Source organism: Quercus robur, chromosome 5 (assembly GCF_932294415.1).
Source record: "Quercus robur chromosome 5, dhQueRobu3.1, whole genome shotgun sequence".
Lineage (NCBI taxonomy): Eukaryota > Viridiplantae > Streptophyta > Magnoliopsida > Fagales > Fagaceae > Quercus > Quercus robur.
In genome coordinates this window covers 2,588,138-2,611,844 of record NC_065538.1, presented here as the reverse complement: position 1 = coordinate 2,611,844, position 23,707 = coordinate 2,588,138, and the positions used below count along the sequence as shown (strand labels likewise).

Here is a 23,707-nt window from a genome sequence, read left to right as displayed (position 1 = left end):
CTTGCGAAGTGCAAGAACGAGAGTGATGATGAGGATCAGGGCCGGCTCAAGGCCTAGGCAAGTTAGGCCTAGGCCTAAGGCCCCACCAAAAAAAAAAAAAAATTCTTAGGAAAAAAAGACCCCATTTTTTATAGTTAAAAACCCAAATTTTTATATAATCATATATATTTTCTAAATGTTGTACATTTTTTTTATTAGTGATATACAAATTTTACTATTGGCTTACAAATTGCCATGTTATTAATCACAAAAAACGTGATATAAACACTCATTAGTTAAATTGATGAAGTTTATCAATGAGAGACAATATCACATTATATTTTGAACATTTTATAGTGCTTTTAATTAGCGGATTTTTCTTTTTCATTTCTATTAAGACTCTCAAAGTACGAGACCAATAGAACCTTAACTCAATTGAAACCCTAAAATATTTCAAAAAGATGTTACAAATGTGTTAAATCATCAATTATAGATTAATCTCCCCTAAGAGTTTGAGACTTTGATTTTTGTAAATTAATATCCTACAAAACCATACACCAAATAATATCTATCTCTCTCTCTCTTAAAATCAAAATATAAAATTAAAAATTAGATTACAACTTTATTTAACTATGCATTGTCTTATATCCAAAATAAAGTATCTTTTTCAATCATAATATATTTTTATTTCTTTTTATTAATATTTATAATTCAACTATGATATTCAATTCTCTATATGAAATTAACATTAGTCTAGTTGGTATTATTTATGTATTTAATGTATCAAATTAACCTTAATTTGATTAGTTTTAAATAATTTTGTTTAATTAATATTTACATATTAAAGGTCCCGTATAAATTTTTCGCCTTAGGCCCCAAATTATGTTGGGCCGCCCCTGATGAGGATCACCAGGCCAAGTATTTGAGCTGCAAGTTTAAGATCCGAAATCAGCAACATTTGTTCCCTGCAGTAACCGTGAGGAAATTAATTCTATGAAATTCTGTAACTAACAGAAATAATTGTTAATAAAAGAATATTTAGCTATTGTCACCTGTTTGGAGGAGAAGATAAAGAGGACGATAGGGTGGAAGGAAGAGAAGAGGAGCCAGAGAATATGGAAAGTGTTTCGGTTAGCCTGGCAATTCTAACATATTTAGAGAGGCCTGAGAGGACTATGCATCGTGTGAAAGCGTATATTGCCTAACCCCATCAACCAAGCCAAGCCAAACCAAATATACAACCAGTTCCAGTGCCATCAATCATTTAGTTCTCTAATAAAGGAATCTCAAAATGAAAGACCTTTTGGCTAACAGCCTAACCCCATCAATCAAGCCAAGCCAAGCCAAATATACAACCAGTCCCAACGCCATCAATCATTTAGTCAGACAAATATTCTTCAAACTATTTATATATCTTTTTACTATGTGTGAATTTTAAAAGTCTAATAATTAGATTGTATTTTTATTTTCTTAAAATTTTGTTCAAATTGGATAGTATTTACTATTCAATCAAAAATCTTATTTTTTATACATAATTTTAGATCATAAAAACTTGAAATTTGATGACCTAGCAATTAATCTTTGATCTTCTTGAATTTTTTAAATATAAAAGATAAAATAAAAACATGTAAACCAATAGTTAAAATTTTAAAATTCACATCATCGCACATCCTTGGTGTGTTAGTTATTCTACAAGTATAAGCTTATGAGATGTAGGGGATAAGAGCCAGGATTCAAGTCTTTGGCAAGAAGTTTCACATATATATACACTTAGATTAAGTTAAAGTAGAAATTCTATCTTGTATAAAAAAAAAAAAAAAATTTCACATTTAGTGTGCGTTTGGCTCCGACTTAAAAAGCCAACTTATTTTACTATTCAGCTTATTTTTGTTACTATATATGGCCCCACTGCACTTTTTGGTACTATTCATGAGTTTCACTGTACTATTTCAACTACTTTTTACTTTTATTTATAGTACTTTCAGTAAAGAATTTTCAATTTCAGCAAAATAAACTAATTCCAAACATACTCTTAATAAATTATTAAGATATAAATTAAGTTTGAAGGTTTTCACTTCAAACTTTATTTATTTATTTATTAATATATAGACAGAGATTTGGGTGGTATAATTATCCCATCGTTGAAAGCGTATTTAAGCTGTTTTGGCTAACACCACCAACCAAGCTAAGCCAAGCCAAATATACAACCGGTCTCAACATCATCAACCGTTTATATTTTTTGTCCCCCCATCAGCGGAACTAGAAGCAAAACGAAGCCAAGTATACAAAGTACAAACCCCATCATCCATTTATATATACGACTGCCTCTTCTGTCAAAAAAAAAAAATTTATATATATAAAAAGACACACACACACACGATTGCCTCAAAACCCTAGCCAAGCCAGTGTGTGTGTGTGTGTATATATATATATATATATATATAAAGAGACACACACACACAACTGCCTCAAAACCCTAGCCAAGCCAAAATATACAACCAAATTACCCAATCATCAATTTAGTCCAGTCAACCATACAATCCATCAAAATCCCAGCCAAGCCAAATTTAAAACCCCATCATTTGAAAGCATATTTAAGCTAACACCATCAACTAAGCTAAGTCAAGCCAAGCCAAATATACAACCAACCCCAGCCCCAACCCCATCAACCACATGCATGACAATCTAGTCAATCATCCATTTTGCCCATCTAACCGTATGTGATTGAAAGTTGAAAAAATAAAATATATTAAAAAAAAGTTATAAAATATAAAATATAAAAAAATTTGTGAGAGAAAGAGAGTGAATTCCCTCGAATCTAAGATTGAAAGCATATATTGCTTTTAAGGTTATAGGAAAAGTTCTCTAAAGGAATCTCAAAATGAAAGCCCTTTTGACTAACAACCTAACCCCATCAACCAAGCCAAGCCAAGTCAAACCAAATATACAACCAGTCCTAACCTCATCAACCAAGCCAAGCCAAACCAAATATACAACCAGTCCCAGCGCCATCAATCATTTAGTTCTCTAAAGGAATCTCAAAATGAAAGCCTTTTTGGCTAACAGCCTAACCCCATCAACCAAGCCAAGCCAAGCCAAACCAAGCTAAACCAAATATACAACCAGTCCCAGCGCCATCAATCATTTAGTCAGACAAATATTCTTCAAACTATTTATATATCTTTTTACTACGTGTGAATTTTAAAAGTCTAATAGTTAGATTGTATCTTTATATTCTTAAAATTTTGTTTAAATCGGATAGTATTTACTATTCAATCAAAAATCTTATTTTTTTATGCATAATTTTAGACTATAAAAACTTGAAATTTAAACATTTGATTGATGACATAGCAATTAATTTTTGATCTTCTTGAATTTTGCAAGTATGAAAGATAAAATAAAAACATGTAAACCAATAGTTAAAATTTTAAAATTCACACTTAGTGTGCATTTGGCTTCGGCTTAAAAAGCCAACTTATTTTACTATTTATCTTATTTTTGCTACTATTCATAGCCCCACTGCACTTTTTGGTACTATTCATAGGTTTCACTGTACTATTTTAGCTAACTTTAACCTTTATCTACAATACTTTCAGCAAAATAATTTCAATTTCAGCAAAATAAGCGAATCACAAACATACTTTTACTTTTAATAAAAAGATATAAATTAAGTTTGAAGATTTTCACTTCAGACTTTATTTATTTATTTATTAATATATAGAGAGAGATTGGGGTTGTATAATTATCCCATCGGTGAAAGTGTATTTAAGCCGTTTTGGCTAACACCATCAACCAAGCTAAGCCAAGCCAAATATACAACCGGTCCCAACATCATCAACCGTCTTTTTTTGTCCCCCCATCAACGGAACCAGAAGCAAAACCAAGCCAAGTATACAAAGTACAAACCCCATCATCCATTTATATATACAACTGCCTCTTCTGTCAAAAAAAAAAAAAAAAAAAACTATATATATATATATATAAAGACACACACATGACTGCCTCAAAACCCCAGCCAAGCCAAATAACCCAATCATCAATTTAGTCCAGTCAACCATACAATGCATCAAAATCAAATATAAAATCCCATCATTTGAAAGCGTATTTAAGCTAACACCATCAGCTAAGCTAAGTCAAGCCAAGCCAAATATACAACCAGCCCCAGCCCCATCAACCACATGCATGACAATCTAGTCAATCATCCATTTTGCCTAGCTAACCGTATCTGATTGAAAGTTGAAAAAATAAAATATATTAAAGAAAAGTTAAAAATATAAAATATAAAATATATAAAAATTTGTAAGAGAAAGTGGGTGAATTTCATCCAACCGTACAACTCGAATTTCAACAATTGTAATCAATGGTTAAAATTGAGAGTCGAAAAAATAAAATATATTAAAGAAAAGTTAAAAAATATAAAATATCTAAAAATTTTAAGAGAAAGTGGGTGAATTCCATCAAATGCCATACCCTAGGCATTGATCTCAGGCAAATAAAGCATTGAGAGAAAATGTTGTGTGAAAACCGACAAATAATACATAAAATACATAGAACAGGCAAGAATCTAACTTATAATTACTTTTTAAACTCACTCGATTTTAGTATGTTTATATCCAACTTATTTGATTAGTTTCTAATTTTTATTTTTATGTATAGTTATTTGAAACTTGATTTTTTTTTTTTCTTATTTATACACCTACTAGGATACTTGTAAAAAACAATCAATAAAGTGTGTGTTTGGATACAACTTATTTTACTGAAAACTGAAAACAATAAAAAAATAATTTTTTTTTACTGTTTATTACTATTCAGTATTGTTCATTGGCCTAAATACATTGTTCATGACCAATGAACAATGCATAACATGCTTGTTTTATTAAAAAAAAAAAAAAAAAAAAAAAAAAAAAAAAAAGAGGAGTGACTTTACTCCACACGAAGACGCAAACATCCTTATCCAAACAGAGCTAAAAAGTTAAATAAACTTCGATTTTTTATTTAAAAAAATTAATAATAATAATAATAAACTAACCTGGATTTATGGAAGTCCCACTCGGGATGTGACTGCAAGCATGACTTTCTACTATTTGGCTTGAATTGCTTTCTATTATTAAAGGCTTGGATTTCTGGTAACTAGCTTGGATTTTTATAGAGATGCCACTCGGGATGTTACTACAGGCTTGGCTTTCAACTAAATAGCTTGGAATTTTTGGCTTTCTAATAACTAGCTTGGATTTTTATGGAGGTCCAACTCGGATATGTGACTGCAGTGGCATGCCTTTTATACTATAATATATTTGGCTTGGATTTCTATTAACTAGCTTGGATTTTTATGGAGATCCCACTCGGGACGTGACTGGCTTGGCTTCTAATAATTAACTTGGATTTTGGTTGGGTTGAATTTTTGGTTATATTCTCAACTTTTCTAGAATTCCGTATGTCGCTTTTATTGATCACCCTCGCCCTCTTTTGATTCAGTTTAGTTCCAACGCGGATTGTTATACTTATACTTGTATTGCTTCAGTTTAGTTCGAAGGGGAAGTGGGACGGAGTTCAAGCATATATCCAATTTTTCTATTAAAAAAAAAAAAAAAAAAAAAAAAAAAAAAAAAAAAAAAACCTTATGCTCGAACCCCAAGAAACCAAACTTCATTATTAATAAATAAATATATTAAATTCATAGAAAAATTGACTTAAAAAATATCCAAAACAATTTAAACAACTTTTCAAATGAATACTCAGTTAACTTTTCTCTATTTTCTTTGAGGAAAAAAATTATTTTTGAGCTGTGTTTGTAGGCCAGCTGATATGATGTGGTGCAGGACTGAATGTGTTTTGTTTGTTTGATTTTGAAGCAGGTAGAGTTCCTACTTCTTGTTCTAACTTCTAAAAAGAGAATTTTGTGGGTTTTGTGTGGGGCCGCTGATGCAGTATATGGCTCGGCAAAGAGGGAGTTGTGGGTTTCCTGGATTGTGTGGGCCCGTGGGGGGTGGTGGTGTGAATGTGTGGGCTGTGAGCCTCGTTAAAGTCCAGTTTGGGAGGTAGAAGTCAACTTTATTTTTATCTTTTTAAAAAGAGGAGTGTTACAGATAACATAAGTATTACTGTATTGAGTTTATTACAAATTTAGGAATACAAAATTAGTCACAATTTTTGTCATAATTATAACTGTTAGTGTGAGTAAATAAAGAAAAAAAATTATGATTTTATATGAAAGTAACAAATAGTCAGTTACAACTTACAACCTAGCTCGAAAGAAATTTATAAAGAAGAGTGTAATCTTAATATTAATTTTAGAATTACTTAACATTTTATATTAGGAATGTGACTCGTTAAAGTGACCCAAAAAAAAAAAAAAAATTGTGTTCCCTGCTAATGTGTTAGTTAAGTTTAACTAACCGGGTAACTTATAAATTTTTATACATGCATGTAGGTTTTTTTTTTTTTTTTTTTTTTTTTTTTTTTTTTTTTTTTTTTTTTTGGATAAACTGATAAATGTAGTTTTTAGTGTACTCATATATTTAAGGCTTTTGTGGACCAGGGTCCTCAGCGCGTTATGCAAAATATTTTAAATTGATTTAAGGAGTGTGGTCCCCTAAACTCATATTTGTGAACCATTTAGATTTTAGCTTGCTTAACTCCCTCTACAACAAAAGAAAATGCAAGTAATTATAATTGATGTATTTCACAAAATTATACCTGATGTGTTTTTATGAGATTCATGTACAAAAAATTCTAAGAATTCTCACTAAATTAAATAAATATATAACCACTACTAACATTATATAACTCAAAAAACTACATTAAAATTATTACTTTTTATCTTTTTTTTTTTTTTTTTTTCTAAAAGCAAATACATGTAAAGTTAGTTTGATTATGATTTATGTCCACATGACTAGGAAGAGGGGGATGACATGCATTATCAAAAAAGATTTAGTTGATCAACATAATAATTTATTGCCCTAACTTCACATCACATGGTATTGTCACTAATGTCGATTGGGTTTGGGCCCGCCACAACACAAAGACAAGGAAAATGTGTGAAAAAACTCAATAAATCTTTATATATATATATATATATATATATATATATATAACACATAAGGAAAATTAGAGACAACAGGAGCATACTAAGGCTCAAAATAGTCAACAAAATACATAGAAGCCTGATTACCCCAACTTTTTTACTGTTGCTAGGATCGAGTTGCAAACTAAAATGTTTCCTATGACTATTCCTTCAATCTTTCATTGACTCATATGATATTTTCCAAGATTATTTGTTCTTTCCAGCTCACATGTTGCTCAATTTATAAAATCTGACGGGACAAGTTTTTTTAGCAATGTGAATGTCCATTTTACCCCTTTTTAAGCATATGAAAGTTTTAATTGGTGTAAAAGTTTTGGTCATTTTGCCACTAAAAATTCATTAGTATCTTACCTTGATAATAAGAACAATCATCATAGAGAGTGGACGTTATATACTCATATGTTAAAATTAGATTATATCTATAAAATATGATAAAATTTAATTATATCTATAAAAAATGAGACCAATAATTTAGTGTGCAAGGAATCTCCGTTGAGTATAACATGAATGTTATCTCTTTCTAACTAGGTTTGGAGTTGAGTATGGCATGAATGTTATCTCTTTCTAACTAGGTTTGGAGTGGACAAAATAAAATGCAACAAATTGTAAATACCACTTTTGCTTTGATTAAAATATGGTTTTAATTCCAACTAGAACAATGTTAGGCCCCGTGCCCCAACACCTCTCCCCTCTCAATTTTTTGAAAAATAAAAATTTAGATATTAAAGAACTTGCTAAATTAGTCCAAAGAAGCTTGAAAAATATGTGCATGTAGTGCAAAACTCTGTTCTACCACATAAGATAAGGGAAATATGGCTCTAATGGACAAGACAAACATGTCCAAATGATAAATTTATTTGGTCCTTTGTTAGGGGAAAAATTTGAAATTAATTCCAGATCTCTGATTGGAGGTTAGGAAAACAACTGAAAAAAAAATTTCCCATAAAAGATGACGAAAAAAAGTGACCTCTCCATGTTGATTTGGGCCTTTCAAAACAATCCATATTCATTTATGAGCCCAAAACAAAATATTTGGTTTTGGAGGCTCAAGTCAATTTCCCCATATGAAAACTTCCCAAACGGGCCAACAGAAAGAAGAAACATGACTTTGTCCTAAAACAATCAGAAAACCAAACATTTTTTCCAAATTTTCATAACCCCTCAACAAGTATTGGACTAGAACAGATCCACACAACGTATATACAATATATAGCAAACCTCACACCACAGACTACATAACCACGTAATTCAAACAAACCAACAGAACAGAGCAACGCACACTCTGTTTCAACTTTATTCATAATGGAAGCTCCAAATGATGTGAAACCTACATAGTAGGTATTATATTGGAAGGTTAGACAGGGTCAACGTTCAGAGCTATCATTTGAATATTGCCTTGGCTGCTGCTGTTGGTAACGCATCGCTTACAGCAAGGTTACCACCAGGAAGGATTTGGGTAGCAGTAGCAGTAGCAGTAGCAGTAGCAGTAGCAGTAGCAGTAGTAGTAGTAGTAGTAGTAGTAGCAGAGTTGTTAGTTAAAAACCTGCGAAGTGCGAGAATGAGTGTGATGATGAGGATGACCAGGCCAAGTATTTGAGCAGCAAGTTTAATGTCTAAATTAATCAACGACATTTGTTCCCTGCAGTAACCAAGAGAAAATTAATTGTATGAAATACTGGAACGAACGAATTTATATATGTAATTAGAGAATTGTTAACAAGATATATCAAGCTATGTATTCTCAACCGTTTGGAGGAGAAGAGGTAAAGGACGATTGGGTGGAAGGAAGTGAAGCCAGAGAAAATGAAGACATTGGGGGCTCAAAATGGAACAAGAATAAGCCCCCAATATTTGGGTTGCGTAGTAGGGGCTTTATAGAGGAGTACAATATTTGGAATCTTTCTAGATTTGGAGCTATATTTCTCACTTTCCATGGATGTTTTTATAATAGAGTAAATACTAATAGAGGGGGCATTCCTCACTTTCCCGGACTTCCCCGGATGTTTTTATAATAGAGAAATAGAGGGGGAGGACAAGATTATATTTTTGGACTTTCTCACTTCCCTGGATGTTTTTATAATAGAGGAATAGAGGGAGGACAAAATTATATTTGGACTTTCTCACTTTCCCGGATGTTTTTATAATAGAGGAATAGAGGGGGAGGAAAAGGAAAAGATTATATTTGGACTTTCTCACTTTCCCATTATGTTTTTATAATAGAGGAATAGAGGGGGAGGACAAGATTATGTTGAGTGTAAATATTTTACTGTAATCAAGCCAATCATATTGAGTGTAGTCTTTAGCTATGAGTCTTGCTCTACAAACCCATTAGACCTATACTTTACCACTTTATCTTCTTATAGACCCACATACAACCAATTGATTGTTTCCTAGAAGGTAAAATCAGGTGCCTTATTTAAACTTAGGGCGCGTTATTTTTATTCATTGAAAATTTTAGCAATACGTTTTGTTTTGGTTTTCCTAGAAGGTAAAATCAGGTGCCTTATTTAAACTTACTATCAGAATGGAAGAAACAGGTCTGAGCAAGATCAGGTAAGCTTGATAGAAGAGGGTCAAAGCTACAAGAGTACCTGCAGATCAGGTGTGAAACTAAACAACACAAATGAAGACATAAAACAAGTAAAAACGACATGTAGCTTGAATTAATATGTAAAGTACTTGTTAGTTCACACGTGTAAAGGTTAGTCGTAGGATATGTAACACGTGACAAAAAGTTGGTTAGTTTGTTTTTGCTTCTTCTTCGTGTATATATATCCCTTTTGTATTCTGTTTTGCTAATTAATGAGAATATATAGTTTTCTTCATTTCTTTGATCTGTGATATGGTATTAGAGCAACTTTACTGGAATTATCACAGTATTTCTTCGTTCTTAGATATTTCCCAATCTCTGTTCTAGGGTTTGGTGCTTGTTCTAGATTTTTTTTTTTCCAATCTCTGTTCTAGGGTTTGGTGTTTTTCTTTGAAGTTTTTTTTCTTCGATATTTTCTTCTTCAATTCTTTTTCTTTCATCTTTACCAAAGCTTGTCCTTGCTATCAATGGCTTCCACTGCTACTTCTTCAACAGAAAGTGCTCCTCCATCTTCTCAGGATTCTCCAATGGATGATCCCCTATTTTTGCACCATGGAGAAAGTCCAAGCACTGTGCTTGTGACTCAGCCATTAACAAGGAGTGAGAATTACTCAGCTTGGGCACGAGCAGTGAGGAAAGCTCTGCTCACCAAAAATAAGCTAGGATTCATCGATGGCACTCTCACCTTGTCATCTCCGTTAGTTTCTACACCTTCAGTTGTTCAAGCTTGGATTAGGTGTGACAATATGGTAGGAACTTGGTTGACAAATTTAGTTTCTCCCAAACTACAAGCTAGTATCATCTATGAGGACACTGCATTGGGAATTTGGAATGATTTGAGCAATCGTTTGGCTCAACAGAATGGTCCCAAGATTTACAATCTTCAAAAAGAAATTGTAGATCTTCATCAAGGTGAGACTACAATTATTGACTTCTTCACTCAATTAAAGGTTCTCTGGGATCAATTGCAAAATAATAGCCCTTTTCCTTCTTGCACCTATGGCAAATGCACATGTAATGTGAACACTAGGCTTAGTGATTTACAATCTAGACAGTCTATTATGAAATTTTTGATGGGGATTAATGATTCTTTTTCACAAGTAAGAACACAAATCTTGCTTATGGATCCTTTTCCTTCTCTCAACAAAGTTTATTCCTTAATGATTCAAGAAGAAACACAGAGGTCTGCTATTCACAATTCCAATCCAAGAGTAGAGTCAACTGCCTTAGTTGCTAAATCACAGAATTTTCATGTTAATTCTGGGGTTAACTATGTTGGCAATAATGGAATTAAGGGAAAAGAGAGGCCTATCTGTACTCACTGTGGTAAGACTAGTCATACTATTGATAAGTGCTATAAATTGCATGGATTTCCCCCTGGTTACAAGTTCAAGGGCAAGACTGCAATGGCACATCAAGTGACTTTTCCACAGTCTCAGCCACAGTCCCAAGATTTATCATTTCTGCCTGCTTTAGGCTCCATGACACCAGTCTTCACTCCAGAGCAATATCAACAGCTTCTTGCTCTGATTGGGACTCCTATTTCTCCATTAGACACTTCTGTTTAAGGGTCCAATGTCATGGCTAATGTGGTGACATCTAATGCTTCTTCCATGGTAGGTATGGCTCTTACACATTCGGTATTTTCTGCCCAAGTTGTCAATAGAAGAGCATATAATTCTAGTACTTGGGTCATTGACACTAGTGCCACTGACCATATAGTATGTTCTACTCATCTTTTGACTTCTATCACTACTATCAATCAGTCCATGGTTCAATTGCCTAATGGAGAAATAGCCTTTGTCACACATATTGGCACTGTGATTTTGTCACCTTCCCTTACTCTTCACAATGTCCTATATGTTCCCTCTTTTACATTTAATCTTTTCTCTGTCAGTTCTTTCACTAAAGTTCAACCAAATTGCCTTGTTCTTTTGTCCTTTTACTATTTTATACAGGACCTTATCACTTGGAGAATGATTGGAGTGGGACATGCAGTTGATGGACTGTACCTATTGCAGTGTGGTTCTTCACATCAGCATTCTGCTACTGCTCTCTCAGATTTTCTTGTTCACCACAAATTAAGTACATTTTTCCATCCTTTTACTGCTGCCTTGTCTTCAACCAATCTCTCTTCTCTTTGGCATGAAAGGCTAGGACACCCATCAGATGTTAAACTTCATGCTTAGCATAGTTTCTTCCTTGTTTACAAAAGGCTTGTAATGATCTTTGTAATATCTGTCCTTTGGCCAAACAGAAATGTTTGCCTTTTCCATTCAATAATAAGATTAGTTCTTGTGCCTTTAATTTGATTCATTTGGATGTTTGGGGTCCTTATGCTACTTCTACTTTGGATGGTTTTAAGTACTTTCTCACTGTGGTTGATGAAGCAACCCGTGCCACTTGGGTTTACTTAATGAAATCTAAATCAAAAGTTAGGTCCCTCATCACTTCATTTTATTCTATGGTACTTACTCAATTTGGTTGCAAAATTAAGTCTATTAGAACTAATAATGCTATGGAATTTAATATGCCTGATTTTTTCAACTCTAATGGCATTGTCCATCAACATAGTTGTGTTTATACTCCACAACAAAATTCTGTTGTGGAGAGAAAACATCAACACTTGCTGTCCATAGCTAGGGCTCTCCATTTTCATTCTAATGTTCCTCTTAAATTTTGGGGTGATTGCATTCTAACAGCTGCATATTTGATTAATAGATTGCCATCAACTCCACTTCACAATAAAACTCCTTATGAACTTCTTTTTAAACATCCTCCTTCTTATGAACATTTGAGAGTTTTTGGTTGTGAATGTTTTGCCTCCACTATTGCCTCTTCTAGACCAAAATTTTCTCCAAGAGCAAGCAGGTGTGTTTTCCTTGGTTATCCCTTCAATGTGAAGGGTTATAAGTTGTATGATCTTCAGTCCCATTCCATTTTCATTTCTAGGGATGTTGTATTCCATGAAATTGTTTTTCCTTTTAATTCTACTTCTGCCCCTTGTTCTAATTCTTCTTAGTCCATTCCTTTGCCTTGTTTTCCTTCTGTTTCTTATGATCCTTTTGATCACATTCTTCCTTCTTCTTCTTTGCCTGTTGTTCCCTTATCTTCTACTCATGCTGATGATTCTATTCTTGTTGTGCACACTGATCTTGATGATGAGTTTTTACATGATGTTCCTATTGAACCACCTGAGCCTTTGGCTGATCCTATGCCTACTAGAAACTCTGCTAGCGTCCATAAATAGCCTTCTTATCTTCAGGCATATCACTGCAATCAGGTATTCTCAATTCCCACTGCCACTATTCTTCACACAAGTACCTCTCACCCTTTATCTTCTCACTTGTCTTATCATTCCCTTTCTCCTTCCTATAAACATTTTTGCTGTTCTATCTCCTCCATTGTTAAGCCTTTGTACTATTATCAAGCTGTGTCTAATCCTAAATGGCAAGAAGCCATGGCTGTTGAGATTGCAGCTCTAGAAGCCAATAATACTTGGACCTTGACACCTTTAACTCCAAATAAGAAACCCATTGGTTGTAAATGGGTTTATAAAGTCAAGTACAAGTCAGAGGATTCTATGAAGTGTCTCTTGGTTGTGGCTGCTGTAAAGGGTTGGTATCTTGGGCAGCTTGATGTTAACAGTGCTTTCTTACATGGGGATTTATCTGAGGAGGTTTATATGTCTCTTCCACCAGGGTTTCAGAGCCAGGGGGAGATGGTTTGTAAGTTGAATAAGTCACTTTATGGGCTGAAACAGGCTTCCAAGCAATGGTTTGCCAAATTCTCTTCTACCTTGGTTCAGTTGGGCTTCAAACAATCTAAAGCAGATTACTCTTTGTTGACTAGACAAAAGGGTCATTGCTTTATGGTTTTGTTGATCTATGTAGATGACGTATTGATAGCTTGTAATGACAAGGAAGAAGTTGATCAGTTTAAGGTGTTGCTGGATCAGAAATTTAAGTTGAAGGATTTAGGTGACTTGAAGTATTTTCTTGGTTTAGAGATTGCGAGGTCAGATAAGGGTATATCAATGTGTCAAAGAAAATACACTTTAGAAGTGCTAAGTGATGTTGGCTTGTTAGGCTGTAAACCAGCCAAAACACCAATGGAACAAAATGTAAGGTTAAGCAAGTATGAAGGGGAAGAACTTAAGGATCCTAGTGCTTATAGAAGACTTGTTGGAAGGTTATTGTACTTAACAATCTCTAGGCCAGACACATTTACTGTCCATAGGTTAAGCCAGTACATGTCCAAGCCAAGGAAACCACATCTGGATGTAGTGCATAGGGTGCTCCAATATTTGAAGAATGAACCAGGTCAGGGTCTTCTGTTTTCAGCTAGCACAGATTTGCATGTAAAAGGCTTCACAGACTCTGACTGGGCTACTTGTCCTGACACTAGGAGGTCTATCATAGGCTATAGTGTTTTCATTGGTTATTCCTTAGTTTCATGGAAGTCCAAGAAACAATCAACAGTCTCTAGATCATCTGCAGAAGCAGAGTATAGAGCAATGGCAGTGGCCACTTGTGAAATAGTGTGAATATTGTACTTTCTTAAGGACATTGGAGTGGAACACAAAAGGGAGGCTTTGTTGTTTTGTGATAGTGAAGCAGCCCTACACATTGGATCAAACCCAGTGTTTCATGAAAGGACCAAGCACATTGAGATAAATTGCCATGTGGTTAGAGATAAAGTGCTAGAGAAAGTTATTAAATTGAATCATGTTAGAACTCATTGTCAACTTGCACATTTATTGACTAAGGCATTGAGTTTTAGTCAATTCTCAACTCTGGTTTGCAAAATGGGAATGATTAATATTCATTCAACAACTACCCTTAAGGGGGAGTATCAGAATGGAAGAAACAGGTCTGAGCAAGATCAGGTAAGCTTGATAGAAGAGGGTCAAAGCTACAAGGGTATCTGCAGAACCGGTGTGAAACTAAATGACACAAATGAAGACATAAAACAAGTAAAAACGACATGTAGCTTTATTTAATATGTAAAGTACTTGTTAGTTCACACGTGTAAAGGTTAGTCATAGGATATGTAACACGTGACAGGGTTAGTTTGTTTTTGCTTCTTCTTCGTGTATATATATCCCTTTTGTATTCTGTTTTGCTAGTTAATGAGAATATACAGTTTTCTTCATTTCTTTGATTTGTGATACTTACGGCACGTTATTTTTATTCATTGAAAATTTTAGCAATACATTTTGTTTTGGTCATTCTTATTCCTTATTCATTGGGCTGAAACAAAATCACTACTTGGCTTTGGAAATTTTATGCTTTATCAAGGTGCAAATTGATTGGATGTTTTATGAGACACATTGCCATTTGGAAATTTCAACGCAAGACCACTTGCACAATTATACAAGAATAAGAAAGAGTTGGTACAGGTACAGGTTTCATACTTCATTCCCATCCCCGAGGGAAAAAGAAGTGGTAAGGAAAGAAATGAACTATCACATTTTTTTTTTTTAGCATTGCTTCTCCATCCTTTCTTTTTTAGTGGTTAATTTATGGCTGGAAGTAAAAATGTAAAGGAAAATGTTGGGATTATTGAAAATGGCACAACTTTGTACCACAACTCGTTACGTGATGAATTATGATTGGTGAAGGTGTGTCTTCACATGTCCCACAAACACTCCTTCACCAGTCACAACTCGCCATGTGACGAGTTATTGCACAAAGTTGTGCCATTTTTTATGGTCCTAGCACAACTCAAATGTAAAATATGTAAGCAGTATTGTCCATTACTATGATTGATTTATGAATATCCTTTACGTAAATAGTATATATATATATATATATATACTATTTAAATTTTTTAAGACAGAGACAAAGAGCAATTGAAAACAAGAGTATTGTAAAAAGTCACATTTTATTAATATATTCAAATCAGTGTTAGTGAGCAAGTGCACATTTTGAAACATAATAATGGCCCAAAACAGATTAATATGTTACAGGGTAATCCGAACCAAAACAAATTTACTAGTTGGGTTAAAATTTTGGCGTAATATGTTGGTTAACCCATTATTTTTTCTTGAAATATTTTCAATTTATGGAATCCGCTCCTGATAATAGCTTTTTATTATCAAATCAAGACACTAATCAGTTTTTGGTGTAAACAGGGATTGAACCTCAAATCTCTTATCTCTTATTCAACCATAAGAGATTTTATCAATTGTGAAAGTTCAAATATGTGTATAAACACCCTTGAACGTTTAGATCCCCAATTTACAAATTAACCAATTCAAGCTTTATGTCAAACAACTAGTGTGCGGAAAATGAATATAAGCTATAATATAGAATTGGTAAACAATCTATGCCAATTAAAATCACATCCACAGCAGAAAATAAAAGGCAAAGATAAAGGGAAGAGAGATGCAAACACAAAGACAACATGCGATGTGTTATCGAAGAGGAAACCGAAGCCCTCGGCGTAAAACCTCTCCGTCGCCCTCCAAGCAGTAAACAATCCACTAGAAAATACAGTTGGGATACATGGACAGCAATAGACCCTCCAAGCCTAATCTACCCAGTGCACCTAAGCCCTCCAAGCTTCTTGCTCCAACGAGGTTGCGCCGAACCTTTTTCTTTTCTAACTTCTCGGATTCCGCTACTAGACCGTAGCATCAACCAATGAAGATTGGTTCCTTCCTAACTGCTTCCCAGAAATCCAAACAGCTCTCTCACAGTAATGATAATGGTGAGAACCAGGTTTGGTATAACGCCTCTCAAGAATTTGACAATGGAGAAGAAGAGAGTTGAGGAATTTGAAGAGACTCTAATGTATAGATTGTGGGTGAATCAATCTTGTTTTTCTTTAGGGTTTCTCTCTCAAAATTCTCTCTAGAAGCTCTCTTACAATCGTGGGTAAAAGGGGTATTTATACTGGAGAGGAAGAGGAATGTGAAACGTCAGGTTTTACAAAACAGGGGTGGCTCGCGGCTTGACTAAGTCGCGAGATCCAGTCACGAGATAACCGTATGGCCAGTTGTCCTGTTTTGTCCTGTAGTGCTCCAGCTTGCATGATTGTTCACCTTCCAGCATGCTTGGCACGTGTGCTGCGTCTGGTGGCTTGAAGCCGCGAGTCACCCGCGAGGCCCAGCCGCGAGTCTCTGTTTTCTTGCACACTTTTGAGCAATCTTCACTCTATCTCACTCACTACCCTTACATCAAACCCACCTAAATACAGGGTTACTAAATGCTGAATTACAAGCAAATTTGGCACGGAATAAAGCCAATTAGATGGTTGAATAAATTCAACCTTACAATCTCCCCCTTTGGCTATTCCGTGACAAAACCCTAAAAAAAACTCTAGACTTAACATGTGAGTTGGGAACAGTTGAACAAAACTCACTCACACCTAACTCTAGAAGCTGTGAAGCACTTGAATCATATGAACATAAGACTCCTGAAACACAACAATACACCATGATCATTGTTAAGCAGAAAATCGTGAAATGCATATGAAACAGGCAATATGTGATCAAGCAAAGATGGAGTTAAGAAACAAACCATGGCTTGATCAACCAAGTGAACACCACAAGGTAGTGATCACAGTGCTCATTCACACTTGGAATGAACACAAGGACATACAAGTTAACAAGCACAAGGCAAGATACTTGTATGCTCAACACTCAACCAATGCATAATACACAAGGTATATGCATCTAGGAACAATCCTACAAGGGCACAAGAGTGACAGTACATAAATCAAAATGCAAGACATTTAGATTAAAGTACTGATTTCAACAAAACATAAAGGTTGCATTAAGCAAGGTACATACCATAAAGCCTACAAAAAAAAATGATATCAAACCCTAAAAGTTTTACAAAAGCAACATAGGTACAAAACACATTATATTGAATAAAAACTTAAACAATATAAACTAAAAGTGCTTAAAGTTTCTCCCCTTCAAAATGATGAGAAGCTGTGATGCACTAGGAACATATATACTTGTAACCTGAAACACTTGCACAAAACACATTTAACCCTCAAGGTAAAGCAAGTAATAAAAGGACAAGTATAATGTAACAAGTAAATTGCGATCAAGTAAACATGATGTGAAAATGATGCAATGAGAACAACAAAGCATAACTCAAAGCACCATAAAGCCAACAAGAAAACAAGCAGAACAAAGTTTTCTAGTTAACACAATGTCTTCTCCCCCTTGGTATATGCATCTCCACTATGGAAAATCTCTCCCCCTACAAATGTGCACGAGAAATAGAATTTCTCCCCCTAAGGATGTGCACAAGAGTCATAACAAGAGTCATATAGAAATAACAAAACACTCCGGAATACTCTCTAGAGTATACTCTCCCCCTTTTTGTCAAGAATAGACAAAGGGTCAAGGAGAAAAGAGGGCAAGAGATGAATGAACGAACAATGATAATGATGCATGAGGGGTGCAAGATGAATGAGAAAATGAAGCTCAAACCTAAGACAAAGTAACATGCTACAAAGCATAAGGTAAACATGACATGCTAGGATGAAGAAATAAGGTAAAAACCAATGCATGACATGGGTAGCAAAGGTGTGTGCAAGAGGTGGCTAAATGCATGCATGACCAATGCATGAAAAATGCACATGTGGGGCAAAGTGTGTTAAAATACACAACCAATGAACCAAACATGTTCCTAATGAGGAAACATGAGAAACCCCAAAGTTTGGTACTCATCGGAGTCCAAACAAGCGAGAAAATGTCTAAGAGGCATTTTATCAAACACCTAGCATGCACACTATGAACAATAATGTGAAACAATGCATGAACATCATGAAATTCACCCTTAATACATGTTCTTTCTGCCACAAGGGGCCAACATCCAATGCATATCAACAAAAGAAACTAATCTCATGAAGAAAATTGACAAAAAATAAGTTTTCCCAACCCCTATGATGAAAATCCCAACCAAGAGTACAAAACTCTCCAAAACATAATCTAATGATCAAAATCAATGAAAAGAGTTTATAATTACCTTAGAGATGTTAATGGATTGAAAAACCATTCAAATTGGTTAGGTTTTGATGTAAAAATATTGAAAGAGGGGTTTTAGAGAGGATGGGAGAGGTTTAAAACAAGTTTCCCACGAAAAAACTCTTTAAAAAGCTGATTCTGGGCGACTCGTGACTAGCGAGTCGCGAGCCAAGTCGCGAGTGAGCCGTGAAACCTCTCTGTATGAACTCGCAGCTTAAACTCGCGGCTTGCAAGTCGCCAAACCAAGTAGCCAAAACTTGCAGCTTGCTGGCAGCTCACGCAAGTAGCCAAAATGAGTGGCCAAAAATTCTGACACTTGTTTTTCAAACCAGAACATGTTTAAACATTGAAAAACAAAGTAAGCACTAAACATAAATACAAAAAGTGATAAAAATCACTTCCAAAAACATATAAAATGATCAAAATATTTTTGGATTAATCCATATAAGATTGAGCGCACACACATCACATTTAGACAAGTACAATCTAACAAATGAATAAGACATTTATTGAACATTAGGCATGTGTGTTGTGTGTGTGTATCAAATGTGGAATAGTCCTTAGTCTAGAGTGAAGTTTCAATGATCAATTCAATCAAGTCATACACAACTAGTGCTAAGTCAAGTGGTCTATCTCAATTATAGAAATGAACATATATGACCTCCCACAAGAAAATGATTACATATGATGAAGCTTTTCATTTGACTTCTTTACAATTCATAACATTTGATCATTTTGAATCAAAACATCTCATTTTGAGATCGATGCCTGAAATTTGTGATATTTCAATTTGATGAACAATCCTTTGGCTTTTTGGGCATCATACAATTTCATTTAAGTCGCTTTCCCCTTTTTCCTAGTCGAATACTAGGATGTGCGACAGCTTTTGCAGCTCATTATCTCTTTTCATTTTGAGATTTACATTTATTGAGCTCTTTAAGTAATAAAAATAAAAGAGTGGGAAGAGATATAAGCACAAGTCTACGCATGTATCAAAACCAACATGACTATTGACTAATCATTCATGACAAGCTTGAAGATCGATTTACAACAATCACACAAAGATGTCAAGATTTTTCCCACAAAGATATAAGTGCAAAAATAACAAGCTAAGCTCGTAAATGCACAAAGCCATTTGTACAAAGGTACAAGGCCAAACTCACATGTGAAATGTGCTCAAACATATACGATCAAACTTTTTGAATTTTTCACTTTTTATGTGGTTTTGGATTTTTTACTCACACAAAGCAGAAACATAAAAGTAAGATCAAGAACAAAACAATGCATATAAATAAATGCAAGATGCACAAAATGCATGATGATATGACATTTAATGCAAGAAGGGTCCTACAAAAATCGAAAGAATTAGATCAAGGACCAAAAAGAGCACCAGCTCAACCATATGAACCCTTCCTCATCCAAACGAAACGATTGTTTGGAATGAGTGTCTCAAGAGAAGCGAGACGAGGGTTGGAAGAATGAGAACCGGAGATGCACATAGTCAAGGAGTTAAGAGCATTAAACATTTTCTTTAACAACATACTATTTTCACTCAAAACCGGTTTACTCTTTTTAGCACTTCCAAAAAGCTCAAGTTTCTCTTTTCTTTTGATTCTTTTAAAAGCATGAAACTTAGAGCATTGAGGTCTTAGATGACCAAAGGCACCACAATGGTGGCAAACAATGCGTTTAGGTCTACTAGGCTTTTTAGAAAGAGATCTAGCAACACTGTTTTGTTCCCTTTTCAACTTGGAGCATTGAGGTCTTATATGACCGATCACACCGCAATGGTGGCAAGTTGGAATAAACTTAGATCCATTCAAAACCTTAGGTTGAGACCTAAACGGAGGCTTTGACTTAATAGTCTTTCTCTCCACCTTTTGATTTCTCTTATGTGGAGGAATGTACACCGATTTGTCCTTTAAGGTAGAACACACACTAGGCACAAAATCGGGTACCACAACATGATTGCAACAAATATTTTCATCTTTTTTAATAATAGGTTCAGCAATTAAACACTTGGCATGCATCTTAAGAGATTCATTTTCACATTTAAGATCATCAACAAGTTTGTTAGACAAAACAAGTTTAGCATCCAAGTCCATATTCAAACATTCAAACTCTTTCAACTTTTCATGAGAAATTTCAGCAAGTTTTTTATATTTCTCAACTAATTTGTTGGATTCATTGAGTTTAGCAATCAAATCATCATTTTCACAAAATAACTTGCTCAAATTCTTTTGAAACTTCTTAGCATTTTTCTTTAAGAGTTTGTCAACAACACCCATAGATTCAAATAACATGTCATCACACTTATGAGGATCAACACTCATAGAGGCATTTTCACAAACACGTGGCATGTTACATTCATCACCAACCAAATCATACAAAGAGGCATACAAAGCACAATCCATGGCAAGTGAACACAAGGGGTCAAGGATCACACTTAGGTAATTAAACCACAATAAGTGTACTCGCTCTAATATCAATTGAAAGTTCAAATATGTGTATAAACACCCTTGAACGTTTAGACCCCCAATTTACAAATTAACCAATTCAAGCTTTATGTCAAACAACTAGTGTGCGGAAAATGAACATAAGCTATAATATAGAATTGGTAAACAATCTATGCCAATTAAAATCACCACAGCAGAAAATAAAAGGCAAAGATAAAGGGAAGAGAGATGCAAACACAAAGACAACATGCGATGTGTTATCGAAGAGGAAACCGAAGCCCTCGGCGTAAAACCTCTCCGCCGCCCTCCAAGCGGTAAACAATCCACTAGAAAATACAGTTGGGATACATGGACAGCAATAGACCCTCCAACCCTAATTTACCCAGTGCACCTAAGCCCTCCAAGCTTCTTGCTCCAACGAGGTTGCGCCGAACCTTTTTCTTTTCTAACTTCCCGGATTCCGCTACTAGACCGTAGCATCAACCAATGAAGATTGGTTCCTTCCTAACTGCTTCCCAGAAATCCAAACAGCTCTCTCACAGTAATGATAATGGTGAGAACCAGGTTTGGTATAATGCCTCTCAAGGATTTGACAATGGAGAGGAAGAGAGTTGAGGAATTTGAAGAGACTCTAATGTATAGATTGTGGGTGAATCAATCTTGTTTTTCTTTAGGATTTCTCTCTCAAAATTCTCTCTGGAAGCTCTCTTACAATCGTGGGTAAAAGGGGTATCTATACTGGAGAGGAAGAGGAATGTGAAATGTTAGGTTTTACAAAACAGGGGTGGCTCGCGGCTTGACCTCGCGGCTTGACTAAGTCGCGAGCTCCAATCGCGAGATAACCGTATGGCCAGTTGTCCTGTTTTGTCCTGTAGTGCTCCAGCTTGCATGACTGTTCACCTTCCAGCATGCTTGGCACGTGTGCTGCGTCTGGCGGCTTGAAGCCGCGAGTCACCCGCGAGGCCCAGCCGCGAGTCTCTGTTTTCTTGCACACTCTTGAGCAATCTTCACTCTATCTCACTCACTATCCTTACATCAAACCCACCTAAATACAGGGTTACTAAATGCTGAATTACAAGCAAATTTAGCACGGAATAAAACCAATTAGATGGTTGAATAAATTCAACCTTACAAATTGAGCTAACTGAAACCCACTAATCAAGCCATTAAAATCGAACTTCTCCAACTCTTATTCACCAGAGATGTTAATTTTTTAGGCTACTTATCTGCATGTATCTCGGTCAACCAAATGGTTTTGGATTGCAAACTATGTTATAGGTTACACTTTCTTCTCACTCCTAATCTTTATGTACTCCTATTGCATTTCCACTTATCCAAATCAGGAATATAGAAAGTAAGTACTCTGTTGTACTACATAAGACAAGGAAAAGATGGCTCAAATGGGCAAGGCAAATTTGTCCAATTGACTACTCTTATTTGGTCTTCTGTTAGGGAGAAAAAATAAATAAATTGAAACCCAGTTCCTGATCATGAAAAGAGCAGTTTTTTTCTCTTTTTTTTGAGAAAAATGAAAAGAGCAATGAGATATGCATAAATCATAAACTTTGCTTGGCGATTAGAAGAACAAGTAATAACCATTTTGAAAAATAAGATGAAGAAAAAAAATTTTAAAAGTAGCCTCTTCATGTTGATTTGAGTCTTTCATCTAAATCCACATTTTCTTTCTTATAAAAAAAAAATCCACATTTTTATTTTAGAGGAAGATTTGGTTTTGGATGCCTAAATCAATTTCCCCTCATGAAATTTTCTCAAACTGCTAAGGGAGTTAATTTCGTACAGGAGGCCATTTTGGTTTGGTCACAGAAACGATATATTTCGATACCAACAATATCGGTGTACCGTTTCGGGATTATCACTATATATATAGAAAAATTGTATATAAGACTTTAATTATTCTCCATCAGCAACCTCATACACGGATGACTAGGCCTCAATTGCTTAAACGGCCCTATGAATCAGGATAAATATTTAACTTTGAGAACTACTTTTTGAGGAATCGTTGTGAAATTCACAATAATGTATGTAATTACAATTTGCCAAAAATAAAAACATATATAATATAACCCCAACCTGTCCAGGGCTACAATTTTATTCTCTCAAAAAAACAAAGCCAAATATCATGAAATAATTAAATCAATGACATATATTTCCTCCTAAAATCAAATAAAATGTATGAGAATGAATATGTAGAACAGCATGCACACCTATCTTTTATAATTTCTCTAATTTAGCTCTTCAAAAGTTTTTTTTTTTTCCTTCTTTTCAAATTTGCAGATCCACTTTTACAATTCACTCTACATCTCACTCTCTATTCTACAATTCATTCTATTAAAATATTAAAACAAACCCATATAGACTTTTCTCCAAATATATACCAGATCAGACCCAAAATACTCTAAAAACGCCCGGTGAGACCAAAATGAGCTGAAAATCATATAGTACAACTTAGAGCTGAGAAAAAGAAAGCATTTTTTTTTCACAAAAATGATATAAATTACACATACAACACAGATTACCAAGATCAAGACCACAGCTAAATATCTGATGACAAATAAACTCAAAAAGCTGTAAGGTAGAAATTAAAGATG

At 34.6% G+C, this 23,707-nt stretch overlaps 1 protein-coding gene across 1 annotated transcript; it reads left to right on the top strand.

The window, feature by feature from the left end:
- Positions 1-13,113: 13,113 nt before the first annotated feature.
- On the top strand, positions 13,114-14,199 carry LOC126726029 (uncharacterized mitochondrial protein AtMg00810-like). The gene has a single exon (XM_050431128.1). The coding sequence runs from the start codon at positions 13,114-13,116 to the stop codon at positions 14,197-14,199; it is 1,086 nt and encodes a 361-aa protein (XP_050287085.1).
- The last annotated feature ends 9,508 nt before the right edge of the window (positions 14,200-23,707 follow it).

Bases quoted from the DNA above. Each gene is read 5' to 3' on its own strand.
- LOC126726029 (XM_050431128.1), top strand. From the start codon at position 13,114: ATGGCTGTTGAGATTGCAGCTCTAGAAGCCAATAATACTTGGACCTTG.